The sequence below is a fragment of the Netta rufina genome (genome assembly GCF_964035555.1).
Source record: "Netta rufina genome assembly, chromosome: 18".
Classification (NCBI taxonomy): Eukaryota; Metazoa; Chordata; class Aves; order Anseriformes; family Anatidae; genus Netta; species Netta rufina.
In genome coordinates, this window is record NC_140142.1 from 12,623,988 (window position 1) to 12,640,412 (window position 16,425).

A 16,425-nucleotide genomic window follows, 5' to 3' on the forward strand; every position below is an offset into this window, starting at 1 on the left:
ATCACGAGCCCATCTGTATGTTGCATCTCTACCTTGATGGCCTGAGGTGTCATGGGCCCATCGGGCTATAAATAATTCACCTTTATGCTGCCAATCTAAGTCCACCTGAGCTACTTCAATCTTAGCAGCCTGATCCACCTGCTGGTTGTTTTGATGTTCTTCAGTAGCCCGATTCTTGGGCACATGAGCATCTACGTGGCGTACTTTCACAGCCACGTTCTCTACCCGAGCAGCAATATCTTGCCACAATGCAGCAGCCCAGATGGGTTTGCCCCTACGCTGCCAGTTGTTTTGCTTCCATTGCTGTAACCATCCCCACAGGGCATTTGCTACCATCCATGAATCGGTGTAGAGATAGAGAACTGGCCATTTTTCTCGTTCAGCAATGTCTAAAGCCAGCTGAATGGCCTTCACTTCTGCAAACTGACTCGATTCACCTTCTCCCTCAGCAGCTTCTGCAACTCATCGCGTAGGACTCCATACAGCAGCCTTCCATCTCCGATGCTTCCCCACAATACGACAGGACCCATCAGTGAACAGGGCATATTTCTTTTCATTTTCTGGTAACTGGTTGTACAGTGGGGCTTCTTCAGCACGACCCACCTCCTCCTCTGATGATATCCCAAAGTATTTGCCTTCTGGCCAGTCCATAATCACTTCCAAGATTCCTGGGCGACTGGGGTTTCCTATTTGAGCCCACTGAGTAATCAGTGCAACCCACTTGCTCCATGTAGCATCAGTTGCATGATGTGTAGAGGAGACCCTTCCTTTGAACATCCAGCCTAGTACCAGCAATCGGGGTGCTAGGAGGAGCTGCGCTTCAGTACCGACCACCTCCGAAGCAGATCGAACTCCTTCATATGCTGCCAATATCTCCTTTTCAGTTGGAGTATAGCGGGCCTCAGATCCTCTGTATCCCCGACTCCAAAACCCCAGGGGCCGACCTCGAGTTTCCCCAGGTTCTTTCTGCCAGAGGCTCCAGGTGGGGCCGTTCTCCCCGGCTGCAGTGTAGAGCACATTCTTTACATCTGGTCCTGTTCGAACTGGCCCAAGGGCTACTGCATGGACTATTTCCTGCTTGATTTGTTCAAAGGCTTGTCGTTGTTCAGGGCCCCATTCAAACTCATTCTTCTTACGGGTTACTTGGTAGAGCGGGTTTACAATCAGACTGTAATTTGGGATGTGCATTCTCCAAAACCCCACAACACCTAGGAAAGTCTGTGTTTCTTTTTTGTTAGTTGGTGGAGACATAGCTGTTATTTTGTTGATCACATCCATTGAGATTTGATGACGCCCATCTTGCCATTTTATTCCTAAAAACTGGATCTCTTGTGCGGGTCCTTTGACTTTATTTTGTTTTATGGCAAAACCGGCTTTCAGAAGGATTTGGACTATTTTCTTCCCTTTCTCAAAAACTTCCTCTGCTGTGTCACCCCACACAATAATGTCATCGATGTACCGCAGGTGTTCAGGAGCTTCCCCCTGCTCTAGCGCAGACTGGATCAGTCCATGGCAAATGGTAGGGCTGTGTTTCCACCCCTGGGGCAGTCGATTCCAAGTACATTGGACTCCCCTCCAAGTGAAGGCAAATTGTGGCCTGCACTCTGCTGCTAGAGGGATGGAGAAAAATGCATTAGCGATATCACTTGTGGCGTACCACTTGGCTGCCTTCGATTCAAGTTCGTACTGAAGTTCCAGCATGTCTGGCACTGCAGCACTCAGTGGTGGCGTCACTTCGTTCAGGCCACGATAGTCCACTGTTAGTCTCCACTCGCCACTAGACTTTCGCACTGGCCATATGGGACTATTGAAAGGTGAATGAGTCTTGCTGATCACTCCTTGGCTCTCCAATTGACGAATTAGCTTATGGATGGGAATCAGGGAGTCTCGGTTAGTGCGATATTGCCGCCGGTGCACAGTTGTGGTAGCGATTGGCACTTGCTGTTCTTCGACCCTCAGCAACCCCACAACAGAGGGGTCCTCTGAGAGACCAGGCAAGGTAGAGAATTGTTTAATGCCCTCTGTCTCTAAGGCAGCTATACCAAAAGCCCACCTGAACCCTTTTGGGTCCTTGCAATATCCTCTTCTGAGATAGTCTATGCCAAGGATACATGGAGCATCCGGGCCAGTCACAATGTGGTGCTTTTCCCACTCATTCCCAGTCAGACTCACTTCAGCCTCCAATACAGTCAACTGCTGAGATCCCCCTGTCACTCCACAAATATAGATGGGCTCTGGTCCTTTATAGCTCGATGGCATTATAGTGCATTGTGCACCGGTGTCTACTAAAGCCTTATACTTCTGTGCGTCTGATGTGCCAGGCCATCGAATCCACACAGTCCAATAAACTCGATTATCCCTTTCCTCCCCCTGGCTGGAGGCAGGGCCTCCCTAATCCTGGTCGGAATCTTCTTCGTTTCTGTGTTTGAAGGACTGTCTGCTGGAAGTTGGAGCAGCAAACTTTTCAGAGAATCCCTTCTTCCTGATTGTTTTCTTTTGCAACTCACGTACCCGTGCCTCTAGGGTCGCGGTAGATTTTCCATCCCATTTTCTCATGTCCTCTCCATGGTCTCGTAAGTAAAACCACAGGGTAGCACGGGGTGAGTACCCACCATATCGTCTTCCTTGTGTGGATGAACGCCTACCCCTGATAGCTGAGACACTGCTCTGTACAGGTACGGAGGAGAATAATCTCTCTTCAAGTTGGTGAACCTTTTCAGAAAGTTTCTCCACAGTGTTCTCTTTTGGTCGGTGGACACTGGTTGGTTCAGGTGGGGATGAAGATAGATTCTCTTTAAGTTGGTGGAACTCTTCAGAAAGTTTCTCCACAGCTGAGACGCAGGCCTGTAAGGAAGAGGAGAGACTTTCTTTGTACTGCCGGAGTTGTTTAGCCACTTCATCCACTGTGGGTTCCTCATCCTCTTTCCAGGCCATTATTGCCAATGAGCTGGCATATGATGATGGTGCACTCTGTACAAACTTCTGCCACATGGGTCGTGTACACCCGACTTCATCTGGATCTTTGGATGTTTGTCTGAGGTCTGGATCCTCATAAATCACTTCCCGTACGGCTAATTCCCTCAGGTACTGGATTCCCTTCTCCATAGTGGTCCACTTGCCTGGTAGACGTAAAAGTTCTTCCTTGAAGGGATACCTTTCCCTCACAGCTGAGAGGAGACGCCTCCAGAGGCTGTGAGATTGTGCTCCATCTGCAATTGCTTTGTCAATGCCTGCATCTCTAGCAAGGGATCCCAGTCGCTTGGCTTCCCTGCCATCTAATTCCACACAATTGGCGCCAGTGTCCCAGCATCGGAGCAGCCAGGTGACAAGCTGCTCACCTATACAGCGACCAAAATCTTTTTGCACATCTCGTAACTCACGCTCGTTTAGGCTTCGGGTAGTTACTGTTGATTTTTCGGCATCCTCATCTTCCTCCTCCTGAATCCTTGATGGCCCAGCGTCATCGTTGTCTCCGTCGTCTCTATACCTAGATTTGGCAGAAGACTCTCTGCATTCTAAACGACCTGAATCTCTATACCATTTTTTCACCTCCTTTACGGGGGCAGCTTGCACTGCTACTGCTCGTTTCTCTGACCTTGTTACAGGGTCTGCCACAGAGTTTGGAATACCCTCTGCAGGATCATCTTGCACTGCTACAGATCGTTTCTCTGACCCCATTACAGGGTCTGCCACAGGGGTTGGAATACCCTCTGCAGGGTCAACTTGCACTGCTACAGCTTGTTTCTCTGACCCTGTTACAGGAGCTGGAGTGGCTGCAGGAACCAGAGCTGGAGCAGCTGCAGGAGCTGGAACTGGAGCGGCTGAAGGAGCTGGAACTGGAGCGGCTGCAGGAACCGGAGCTGGAGTAGCTGCAGGAGCTGGAACTGGAGCAGCTGCAAAAGCTGGAACTGGAGCAGCTGCAGGAACCGGAGCTGGAGTGGCTGCAGGAGCTGGAACTGGAGTGGCTGCAGGAGCTGGAGCTGGAGCGGCTGCAGGAACCGGAGCTGGAGCGGCTGCAGGAGCTGGAACTGGAGCGGCTGCAGGAGCTGGAGCTGGAGCAGCTGCAGGAACCGGAGCTGGAGCGGCTGCAGGAGCTGGAACTGGAGCAGCTGCAGTAACCGGAGCTGGAGCGGCTGCAGGAGCTGGAAGTGGAGCGGCTGCAGGAGCTGGAGCTGGAGCGGCTGCAGGAACCGGAGCTGGAGCAGCTGCAGGAGCTGGAACTGGAGTGGCTGCAGGAGCTGGAACTGGAGCGGCTGCAGGAACCAGAGCTGGAGTGGCTGCAGGAGCTGGAACTGGAGTGGCTGCAGGAGCTGGGATTGGAGCATCTGCAGAAGCTGGGACTGGAGCATCTGCAGGAGCTGGGACTGGAGCGGCTGCAGAGTCCACCGTAGGGGTCACAGTGGCCGTTGAATCTGTCACAGGGCTTGGAGTGGCCGCAGGGTCTGTCACTAAGTTGATAGCAGTATCCATGGCAGCTCGATAGGCATGAGCCAGGCCCCAGCATGTTACAATGATTTGTGTTACTTTAGAACTTCAAGAATCGTGACACCTTTTTTTCAAGCATTCTGCCAGTTTTTGAGGATTTTGCAGTTGTTCATGGGTGAATTTCCAAAACACTGGGGGTGCCAACTGCTCTAGATGCCTGCCCATATCCTCCCATACTCCCTGCCACCCACAACTATACTGCCTCCAGGCAGATCTCCGGATGAGCTTCCTAAGTAGTTGTTTAACTTTAAGCAGAATCTGAAGCGCATTCAGGAGGCAGAACAACAAGACTATGCTGGTCTGAGTATCCCAAGGCTATTCAATATCTTGGAGAGCTATTGTAATAAGCTCGGAGGATAAGAGGGTGGTGAAGGAGGAAGGGAGAGTGATCCAGGAGGATACAAGGGTGGTGAAGGAGAAAGGGAGAGTGATCAAGTAAGAAAAAATATCTTCCCCCTTCCCCTCCACAGATTGACTCCCTAATGAAAAAAGGCAACAGATATAATTGCTGGTAGTTTCCAAGATACAGTTTCCAAAGTATAGAATCGAAGATGTTACTGAGTACAAATACCAGGTTAGAGTCATGGCCAGATATTTCATCATCTCAGAAGCCACTGATACAACACACAGTACCATAATGGTCTGAAACCAGGGCCCGGAGAGGATAAACAACATGACAGAGAGCACATACGGAAAATAACGTGCTATAATACTCAATTTGGAAAACAGGCGCAGCACAGTTGAGATTAAAGCAATCAGCATTATGACAAGTGACTATTAAGCAGGTCTAATACTTATACCAATTTTAGTTTAACACACTCTGGTCAGATCTGCCGTTATCTCAACCTTTCGTGCCCCACGTTGGGCGCCAAAAAGACTGTCGTGGTTTAACCCGGCCGGCAGCTACACACCACACAGCTGTTCGCTCACCCTCCCCCTCCCTCTCTGGGACGGGGGAGAGAAATGGAAAGTGAAGCCCATGAGTTGAGATAAAGACAGTTTAATAAGACAGGAAAATAATAATAATAATAATAATAATAATAATAATAATAATAATAATAATAATAATAATAATAATAATAATAATAATACAATGATGATAATAGTACTACTAATAATAATATGTACAAACAAGTGATGCACAATGCAATTGCTCACCACCTGCTGACCGATGCCTAGCCTAACCCCGAGCAGTCCGGCCCCCTCCCCCGGCTAGCCACCCCTATATATTGTTTAGCATGACGTCAGATGGTATGGAATACCCCTTTGGCTAGTTTGGGTCACCTGTCCTGGGTCTGTCCCCTCCCAGCTCTTACTGCACCCCCAGCCTACCTGTTGGCAGGACAGAGCAAAAGGCTGAGGTGTCCTTGGCTTGGCATAAGCACTGCTCTGCAACAATTAAAACATCGGGGTGTTATCAGCACTCTTCTCATCCTAAGCCAAAACACAGCATTCCACCAGCTACCAGGAAGAAAATTATTTCTGTTCTAACTGAAACCAGGACAATCCCCCCTATCGGAAGGACAGAGGCAAACACAACCTGCGCCCCTGATCCTCTAAGTAGTCGCCCCAAATCCCTAAAGTCTCTTTTGATCGCCTTCAGACTTCTCGTTGCTACTTCATCGCTACCAGCCTGAAAGACCAGTAGCGGGTAGTAGTCAGTGGGCCGTACCAGGCGCTTGACTTTCTTGGAAAAGTCTCTCACCCGAGCCCCAGGGAGGCAACAGACCTCTCTGCGGGTTGGGTCCGGTCGGCATATCGGTCCCTCTGTCCCTTTCAGGAGGGAACCCCCCATAACAATAGCCCTTCTTTCTTTTTTGAAGGATGATGTGGCAATGCGACGTGTAGGTCGCCTTGTCTTTGGCGCCCCCTCCAACTGGGACGGGTTTTTATCTACTTTGTCATTCAGATTGTCTTGTTCTAGTCCTTCATATCAATTATTTAAGGGTAGATGAGAAGGTGAGGTGGGCAGAGAGAGGGCTCGCCTACCACCCTGAATAGGCACCTGCCTCCATTCCTCCCCTTGATCTAGGTCTCCTCCCGCTGCCTGGCAGGAGGAGGGAATCTCCATCTTCTGCATAACAGGAGACGCCTGTGCTGTGGCAGGCTCGTGAGCCTGCCTCAGAGAGGGTAGAGTGCACCTCCACCAGTCAATTTCCATCTCTGATTCCCTGATGCTCCTGAGCCTGTTCACCTCCTCCCGGAGCTCCGCTACCTGGCTGAGCAGTTCTTCAACCTGGGCACACCTCCCACAGGCATACCCACCACTGCTGTCGGAGACCGACAGAAGGCTGGGGCACACTCTGCAGCCCAGGACCTGGACGGCTGCGTGTTTCCCCGAGCCCTCCGTCTGAGTAGCCACACTGGTGACCGTGGCTGGAGATGCCACACAAGATGTGGAGGCCACGGTTTTCTGCCTGGTTGATACCATGGTCAGGTTCTACGCAAGCAGGTTACAAGCACCGAAGGGAGAGGCAGCTGCAACAGAGCGACGATGGGCCCCCCGCTCGCCCTGCCCGCGCGAACTGCCGCACAAACTGCCAACGCCACGCCCTTCGACGCGCCACGCCCTGTTTGCCCGTCCTGGTCGCCGCGCTCCTGGTCGCTCGCGCACCCTAGGGGCAACTTTTAAACAGCTTTGAAGGGGGCGCTGCTGGCTCCGCCCGCGCCTCGTCAGCCTCCCTCGCGAGGACTGCCGGGTCCCGGCAGCTCCCCCAAGTGGCCTCGATGCCGCACAAAAAGCCCTGCCCGCCTTGGTCCCCTGCTCTGCTGCAGAACACGTCTGCCCTGGAGCCGATCGCCTCAGCAGAAGGATAATAAGAAGGTTTTTTTTTTAAGTATGTAAACAGCAAAAGGAAGACTGGAGATAATGTGTATCCCTTGCTGAACAAGGCAGGTGTCCTGGTAATGGGAGATGCCAAGGTGGAGATACTGAATGCTTTCTTTGCTTCAGTCTTTGCTTCAAGGACTCCCCCGCGGGACTCCTCAATCCTGAAGGGAGAAGAAAGGGTCTGGGAAATGGAGGGCTGCCCCCAGTTGATGAGAGAGTGGTTCAGGAGCATCTGAGTGGGCTTAACACACACAAATCTATGGAGCCCAGTGGGATGCATCCATGTGTGCTAAGGGAGTTGGCAGAGGTGATCGCCGAACCGCTCTCTATCATCTTCGAAAGGTCCTGGAAAACAGGAGAGGTGCCTGAAGACTGGAGGATAGCCAGTGTCACTCCAGTCTTCAAGAAGGACAAGAAGGAGGATCTGGGAAACTACAGGCCAGTCAGTCTCACCTCTGTCCCTGGAAAGGTGTTGGAACAGCTCGTTCTGGATGCCATCTCCAAGCAATTGGGAGAGAAGAAGGTTATGAGGAATAGTCAGCATGGATTCACCAAGGGGAAATCATGCTCGACCAACCTCGATGCCTTCTGTGACGACATCACCAGCTGGGTAGATGGGGCGAGAGCAGTGGATATCATCTACCTTGACTTTAGCAAGGCTTTCGATACTGTCTTCCTTGACATCCTGCTAGCAAAGCCGCGAAAGTGTAGGATAGAGGAGTGGACAGGAAGGTGGGTTGAGAACTGGCTGATTGGCTGAGCTCTGTGGGGACAGGACAAGGGGCAATGGTCAAAAAATGGAACACAGGAAGTTCCACACCAACATGCGAAAGAACTTCATGGTGAGGGTGACGGAGCACTGGAACAGGCTGCCCAGGGAGGTTGTGGAGTCTCCTTCTCTGGAGATATTCAAGGCCTGTCTGGAGACCTATCTGGGCAGCCTGCTCAAAGGAACCAGCTTTGGGAGGGGGGTTGGACCCAACAATCTCTCGAGGTCCCTTCCAACCCCTACAATTCTGTGATTCTGTGAAATATCTGAGAGGAGAGTTTCAAAAGGATGGAACCAGACTCAGTTCTGTCCAGCGACAACACGAGAGGTAATGGGCAGAAACTGAAGCACAGGAAATTCCGGCTGAATGAAGGGGCACACTTCTCCCCTCTGCCCCCCTTTCCTCCCCCAATCCCCTCTGCTTCCCCTCTGCAATGTTAAAACTCAGTAGAGATAAGTATGGCAAGTTGAAACGGTCAATTAAAAGAAGCTAGGTAGATAGATTCATGAATTTACTGTGTGTAAAAAAACAGTGATTCAAGCCAGAGGTGTGCTGGCTTTGTGAAAGGTTGCCAAGCACCTGACTCTGAAGAGTTATATAATTAATTATTTCCTTAAAAGACTTTTGTGTACTTTCTGTCTCCATGTGCTATTGTCTGGGCACACAAACATACAGATATCACCTGCAGCCCATGGGTCCCGTGGCAGAGCAGATCTCCATGTGGCAGCCTGTGGAGGAGCCCCCGCAGGAGCAGGCCCTGGGCCAGAGCTGCAGCCCATGGAGAAGAGCCCATGGAGGTGCAGGGGATCAGGGGGAAGCTGCCATCCATTGGGGACCCGCGTTGGAGCAGTTTGCTCCTGATGGATGGACCCTGTTGTACGGACCAATACTGGAGCAGTTCTTGAAGAGCTTCTGGCTGTGGGAAGCCCACTCAGGATCAGTTCAAGAAGGACAGCATCCCGTGGGAGGGAACCCATGCTGGAGTAGGGGCTGAGAGTGACCGTGAAGGAGCGGTGGAGATGAAGCATCATGGACTAACCACAGCCCCAATTCCCCTGAACTACTTGTGGGGTAGAAGTAGGAGATGGTAGATGTTGGGGGAAGGTGGTTTTAGTTTGCTTGTAGCTCCTCACTATTCTAGTCTGCTGGTGATAGCAACAAATTATATTAATCACCCTATGCTCATTTATTTTTGCCCGTGAAAATAATTGGTGACTGTGACAATACAGGGGGTTACAGTTGGACAAGATGATCTTGGAGGTCTTTTCCAACCTTAGTGACGCTATGACTCTATGATTTTGTTACACTTGGTGGCTGATCTCCTGATCTTACTAGGAGAACAAACCCTGAGCTCTTTTCATCATATTTTCTCCCCCTTTTCCTTTGAGGAGGAGGAGTTAGAGACAGGTTGTAAAGGAGTTCAGCTGCTTAGCAGAGTAAAACTACCACTGCAGGAACATGGGAGGGGTTCAGCACCAGAGTAAAACCACCAGAGCAGGGACATGGGAAGGGTTCAGCACCAGAGCTGTGGCCATCCAAGCAGCCAGGACATGATCTGGTATCTCCCAGGGAAATCTGGCCCTGCATTGTCCCCCTGTACGAGGACATGCAGAACAGTGACCGAAGAAGCCTTAGGGCTCAGGGCAGCCCTAGCATCAGAACCTAGGAGTCCTGGCTCCCCCATTGTCCCCTGAGCCCAGCAGGACCCTCAGGAAGGGCTCTCACAGCAGCCACCAGCTCTGTCCAGAGACACAGCCCCCATCCCAGCCCAGGACTTGCAGCTTTGGACAGCTGACAGGAGGTAGAGGAGTAGAGAGGGTGGATATCTTTTTAGTTCACTTTTTGTTTCTCACTGCTCCAGTCTGTTAGTAAGGTTAGTAAATATATTATCTAAATCTCCCTACAGAGTCTGCTTATACCATGACTGCAACTGATGAGTCATCTACCCTTCCCTTAACTCAACCCAGCAGCCCTTTCCAACTCTATTTTCTTCATTTGTACCTTTCAGGAGCAGGGGTGAAAGGGTGGTGTGGTGGAGTTCAGCTGCCTATCAGTGTGAAACCACCGCAATGCTCAGACCTATTGTTGACACCAGCTTTGAAAGAAGACGCAAGATTTCAGGCAGTGCATTGGAGAGATGCTGTTTTATTAAGCAGATGCTAATGGAGAGTTGATGCTGACATGCAGGGAGGGAAAAACTGTGCAGAGTAAACAGAGCAGTTTAATACCTCAGGAGATGCTGGATGAATAAGCTTTTTATTTATTTATTTATTTATTTTATTATTATTATTAGAAAGTAATAAATGGAAAGGAAACTGAGGGTAAAGATAAAAATAACAATACTCTTAATGAAACAAGGAGCAGGCCTTCAAATGACCCAGAAAGTCATTTGTGGAGAAAGAGGAGAAGTTTATCACCATTCAGAAATATCTGTGAAATTCCTTTCCTAATAGCACACTTGAGCTCCTTGTTTCTCATGCTGTAGATGAGGGGATTGAATGTTGGGGGCACTACTGAGTATAGAACTGCCACCAAGAGATTTAAGGTTGGGGAGGATAGGGAAAGGGGCTTCAGGTGGGCAAAAAAGCCAGTGCTGACAAAGAGGGAGACCAGAAAAAGGTGAGGGAGGCACATGGAGAAGGCTTTGTGCGGTCCCTGCTCTGAGGGCATTCTCAACACAGCACTGAAAATCTGCACATAGGAAAAAAGAATGAAAACAAAACACCCAGATGCAAAACAGATACCAACCATAAGTACCCAAATTTCCCTGAGGTAGGAATCTGAGCAGGAGAGCTTGAGGATCTGGGGGATTTCACAGAAGAACTGGTCCACAGCATTGCCTTGGCAGAGGGGCAGGGAAAATGTACTGGCCGTGTGCACGACAGCATTGAGAAAGCCACTGCCCCAGGCAGCTGCTGCCATCTGGGCACAGGCTCTGCTGCCCAGGAGGCTCCCGTAGTGCAGGGGCTTGCAGATGGCAATGTAGCGGTCGTAGGACATGACAGTGAGAAGAAAATACTCTGCTGACATGGGAAAGGGGAAAAGAAAGACCTGTGCAGCACATCCTGCATAGGAAATGGCCCTGGTGTCCCAGAGGGAATTGGCCACGGCTTTGGGGACAGTGGTGGAGATGCAGCCTAGGTCAAGGAGGGCAAGGTTGAGGAGGAAGAAGTACATGGGGGTGTGGAGGTGGTGGTCGCAGGCTACGGCGGTGAGGATGAGGCCGTTGCCCAGGGAGGCAGCCGGGTAGATGCCCAGGAAGAGCGCAAAGTACAAGAGCTGCAGCTCCCGCGTGTCTGTGAATGGCAGGAGGAGGAACTCGGTGATGGAGCTGCTGTTGGACATCTGATCCTCCTGGACAAAGGGGAATAGCCAAGAAGGAAAAGACAGTGATAATTAGGAGAGACATGTCTGAGAAAAACTGCTCCACTTCTCATTGAAACGCCCCCAGTGACTTTTCCCTTTCTGAGACCTTTCTGCTGCTCTCTTGCTTGAGTTCTGCTTAGTGCTAGCTGAGGGTGCCACTGGGACCAAGGGTTTCTGCTGTGGGCTCTTCAAGAACCTGCCCTGTAGCTCAAGGTAAATAAGAACCAGGAATGATCTCTGATTAAATCTACCTCTGATGTATGTGAACTTAACAGCATTACTACTCTCAACATTCCTGAGTGCAAAAAAGAATTTGTGGTTTACATTGTTCCCACTGCCTGTGTCACACTCAGGAGCATTTTTAGATGGTAGAAACCCCTGGCATTTGTAATGTATTCCAGGTGAGACCTTGTGAACCCTGAGAGGCAAAGTGACTGTCCTTAGTGAGGTGAGGACAGCCAGCCTCTCCATCTGTCCTGGTCTCAGTCAGTATCATCTACATCTCAATACAGTTCCCAAATTGAGCTGCCCAATTATTGTGGCCTCAGGAACTCCGTTGGCAGAGATTCATCATGACTCATGCCCTGAATCCTGTGGGCTTAGGGGGAAGCAGGGAGGTGGCAGACTATGCTGTTAGCACTGTCCTGCTGTTCCCTGCCCATGGCTCTGCTGCCTGAAGCTGTCCCTGCCTGCAGCTGGGTCTCTGTGCCCACGCCTTCTGCCTGCAGCTCACAGCCCCCATCCCACCCACTGGGAGCTCAGCTCTGCCCTGCAGAAACCTCCTTGCAGCAGGTCTCAGCCCAGGGGCAGCTCGCTGGGGGCACATCCTAGAGCCCAGGTCACACAGACCCTGCTGACACTGCACGAGTGGTGGTGGAGCTTTCTAGGGGCTGAGGGGCAGGAAGGGGACTTGATGGGGGTCTTTCTAACCCTCAGTGGTATGGCTTAGAAGCGTCAGCCTCATCTTGGAAATAATGCTATCTCTTTTTATTCCCACCAAGCCAAAGAACACAGAACTGAAAGCTCAAGAGGCTCAGAAAAGCTGAGACTGAAGCTGAAATCCCATGCCTTGGCCCAGCTTTTGCAAAGTCCCCTGGATACATCCTGGTTGTGCTGTAGATCCGTGAGCAGGCTGCCCTAGGCAGCAGCCTCCTGCCAGCAGCAGGACCCTGCCCTGCTGGGGCGGCTCCTTCCACACACAGCTTCTCCCCACAGCGCCCTGGGCAGCTCCCCGGGCAGGCTGAGTGCTGAGCCTGGCAGGCGGCAGAGGCCCTGGCCCGCCACACAGCCCCTGGGGCACAGCAGAGACCCTGCTCTGCACCACAGCCCTGGACACCCCTGTCTGCACCCCCGGCTTCTCCTGCCTCCACAAACTGCGGCTGCATTGCCCTCCAGCCAGAGACTTACCGGGTGCAGGGCTGGGAAGTCTTCTCCTGCAGGGAGCTCTGGGCATGCTGCCACTTCTGCCTGCCTTTATGCACTGTGTCTCTTCAAGCAGTGCCCCCAGCCCTGCTGCACTGTACACAGGAGCTGCTCCTGGGCAGAGCTGTCTCTCTGCAGCGCTGCCCGCTTGCCAGGAGCTCCTCTTGGGCCCAGGAGCCCGGCCCAGCTCAGCAGCAGAGGCCCAGCCCAAGGCCTCCCTTGCTCTGCCCCCCACCAGGCTCCCTGCACATGGCCCTGGGGCTGCAGGGGAACCTGCTGGCAAACAGCCTGAAGGGATCCCTGGGCTTCCCTCCCTCCCCTGGCACACACACTTCTTGACAGCAGGATCATTTCTCCTAACACAAAAAACAATTATCTGTGACAATCACCTCTTCTCCTCCCAGTTGATGGTGTGACACCCAAGCATGGTCATGGAAGTAACTCCCTTAACTCCCTGCTTAAGGAAGGGATTCAGCAGAGTCAGATAACCCAACATCTCATGCTGGGTTTTTGTCCTGGGACTGCAATGGGACTCAGATCCCTCCCATGTCTGCCACAAACCCACAGGACCTGGGATTCCTCTGTACTCAATTTAGCTGTGCATAACATGGGCTCCTGCAGGTGAGCTCCTTTTCTCAGCTCCAGCATCACCAATGGAGATGGAGGAAATCAGGGGGTTGCAAACACCTGGTGACATGTCAGGGGGCAGAGGTACGTGCAGGTATCTGCGAGCTCACATGGAGGAACCCTGAGGGACAGGGCAGCACCTGGGGGCATCCCCTTGGAGGCTGCTGGGGAGTGCCTTTGGCCAGCTGAAATGACAGCAAATGCACCCATTTAGGACAACTCAACCTGTCCCTCCTCAGTAGGCTCAGGGCAGCCTGTAGAGGCATCCACCTGACCCAATGGAGAACTGTGCCACAGGGAGAGCTGAGTCTCTCTCTCCCTCTTCTTCATCTAGTTTTCCCTCCATCTCCAGGGACTGTAACAGCACTTGTCTCATGGACATCCCTACATTGCCTAATGAAATTCAGGGCAGCTGCTCCATTTAAAGCCAATTCCAGGCCTGCAGTGCTACCTGAGATGCCAACGCTGCCCAGCACCACTGGAGCATGCAGCTGACACGAGCAGCACAGGACCCACAGGACAGCTCTGGCCATTCACAACTGGTACTTAACGGGCACCCCTGAGGGCATCTCTGACAGACCTGGTGCTTATGAGCAAGTGACCACTTCCCAGGGCTGCAGTGAGCCAACGTCTGTCCCAGAGGCAGGTAGTGCATGGATATGAGGCACGTCACACTGGGGTTTCCACTTGTGTCCTTTGGTTTGCAAACACTGCTGCTGCTTCTTACCCCCATCCCTTACTCAGTCAAGATATAGCCCAGCGATTTTTTTCCATGTCCCTGTATCACAGGATGCCCATAGACAAAGACATTTTCAGCAGCCCATTCTCATGCCTGGAGAATGGGCACAGCTTCAACACTCAGACCCTCAGGGCTGCACCAACACCACAAAGGCCCTCTGCTGTCAGGGCAGCACAGCCCAGGCTTGTTTCCTTCTGGCCTTGGGAACACCAGGGCTTGCCCTCCATGCGACCCCTTATTTCATCCTCCTCTGGCCATCTGGCATCCACGGCAGCTGTGATGGAAAGCCTCTTCATGCCCAGGCTCTTGGCAGAAGGTCTGGGACAAGTCTGAGTTTGGCCCTTGTGCCACAGCTGAGGTGCTGCAGCCCAGATGTGCCCCAATGCCCTCAGCCTGGGGCACAGGCAGGAGGAGCTGGATCCCCGCCTGCTGTCACAGGGCTGGGACATTGATGGAAGAGCTGCTGAGGTGTGGGGGGACAGGTCCCTCAGCTTGGGGTGCTGTGCTGGATGGGTGCAGATTCTTCAGAAGAGACAAGCAGGGATGATAAACAGGGAATATGTTTTCCTTTCCCTCTTGTACCACCTCTGCCTCCTGGATGGCAGACCGGGGGATGGTGCTGAGGCCTTTTCAAATCTCAGAGCCCCGTGTGATATCTGGGAAGGAAAGCCCTGGCATGTGCTGCAATTCCTCCATATAAGACCTACTACTTCTCCAAGTGAGCGACATGCAGTGAAGAGGAATTCAGGTATACTGAAGGGCTGCTGCATCCCAGGTGCCTTCACTCCCATCTTTTGAAAAAAGCCCACCCCAGGATAAGCCTCAAACTGCAACTTCCTGGGAGGGCTCCCAATAACAGAGGCATGTTAGTGCAGGGACACAGCAGGGACTTCTCCAGTACTCCACTTCCTTTATTCTGTGGGCTCTGTCACCATTTAGAGATGCTCCTGGCAGATTTGTCAGAAAATGCTGGAATATAACACGGTAGAAGGGAGGTATCATTTTCTCAGGACAAGAAGGGAAACCTGTCATTTCTATCCCAGGCTGTTCTGTCTCCTTGATACTGACCTTATAGGACTTCAAATGACACGTGCTGATGTCACAGAGGGGGCACTGCATCACCAGGATATCGTCACTGGAGCAGTGGCAGTGCCAGCACTTCCCTGCAAGGCCTGGTCCCTGCTGGGCACTGCCTGGGTGCTCCCCAGCGCTGTCCTTGTGTGGCCAGGAGTGAGGGCAACAGGCAGCAAGCTTGCACTGGGTGACCCTCGCTGACGGGCGGAGGAGCAGGGGCACCTTGCAGAGGAGCTGTGGTTGAGGAGCCAGGGCGGGCATCCCTTGTCCTGAGCTGAGGGCCAGCAGCAAGCGAGATGGAGGGCTGCTGGAGGGTGACCATCGCCTCTGACATGAATTCCCTATTCCCAGTGCTCCTGCATCTCTCTCCCAAAGGTAAGGGTGTCAGAAGCCCCTTCCCACAGGGTGGTCCAGTGGCTCTCAGGCGTTGCTGACCACTAGAGCAGGCTACCTAGAACCACATCCAGCCTAGCCTTTAATGCCTCCAGGGATGGGGCATCCTCAGCCTCTCTGGGCAACGTGTTCCAGTGCCTCTCCATCCTCTGAGTGTAAACGTGTGGGTGTCAAGAGCCCCTTTCCAGGTGGCCCAGGGGCTGTCAGCTGTCCAAAGCTGGAAGTCCTGGGCTGTGGGGGGGACTGGACAGAACTAGTGGCTTCTGTGAGAGCCCTTTCTGAGGGTCCCACTGGGCTCAGGGGACAATGGGCCAGCCAGGACCCCTGGTTCCTGATGATGGGTCCTGTCCTGAGCCCCAGGGCTCCTCTGGGCATGGCTCAGCCTCCTCATGATGGGGACAATCCAGGGCCAGGTTTCCCTGGGAGCTGCTGCCTCTTTGGGATCTGGCTCTGGGAGGAAAGACCTCTGGTGTCCCAGAGACTGGTGTGGCCTGCAGTTCCCACAGGCCTCTCACAAATGTTCCAGAACTGCCAGAGCTGGAAATTAAGCCTTGCCCTTTACTGCTCTCCTTCAGGGGAACCAGCCCCTCCTGTGCCACCAGGCTGGTAGGGCATGTCTTTGGTGCTAAGATGCCACCCCTGGATGGCCACAATCCTGGTGCTGAATCCTTTTCACGTGCCTAATGTGGTGGTTTTACCCAGCTACGCAGGCAAACTCC

General features: G+C 52.4%; 1 protein-coding gene across 1 annotated transcript in view; it reads right to left on the reverse strand.

The window, feature by feature from the left end:
• The window catches only part of LOC311216502 (olfactory receptor 14A16-like), a gene marked incomplete at both ends in the record, with an annotated part of 307,014 nt that extends 295,584 nt beyond the window's left edge, over window positions 1-11,430 (reverse strand). Inside the window, one exon of the mRNA XM_084298028.1 lies at window positions 10,811-11,430. Coding sequence (XP_084154154.1) covers window positions 10,811-11,430 — 620 coding nt within the window. The remainder of the gene's footprint in view (window positions 1-10,810) is intronic.
• Window positions 11,431-16,425: the final 4,995 nt, after the last annotated feature.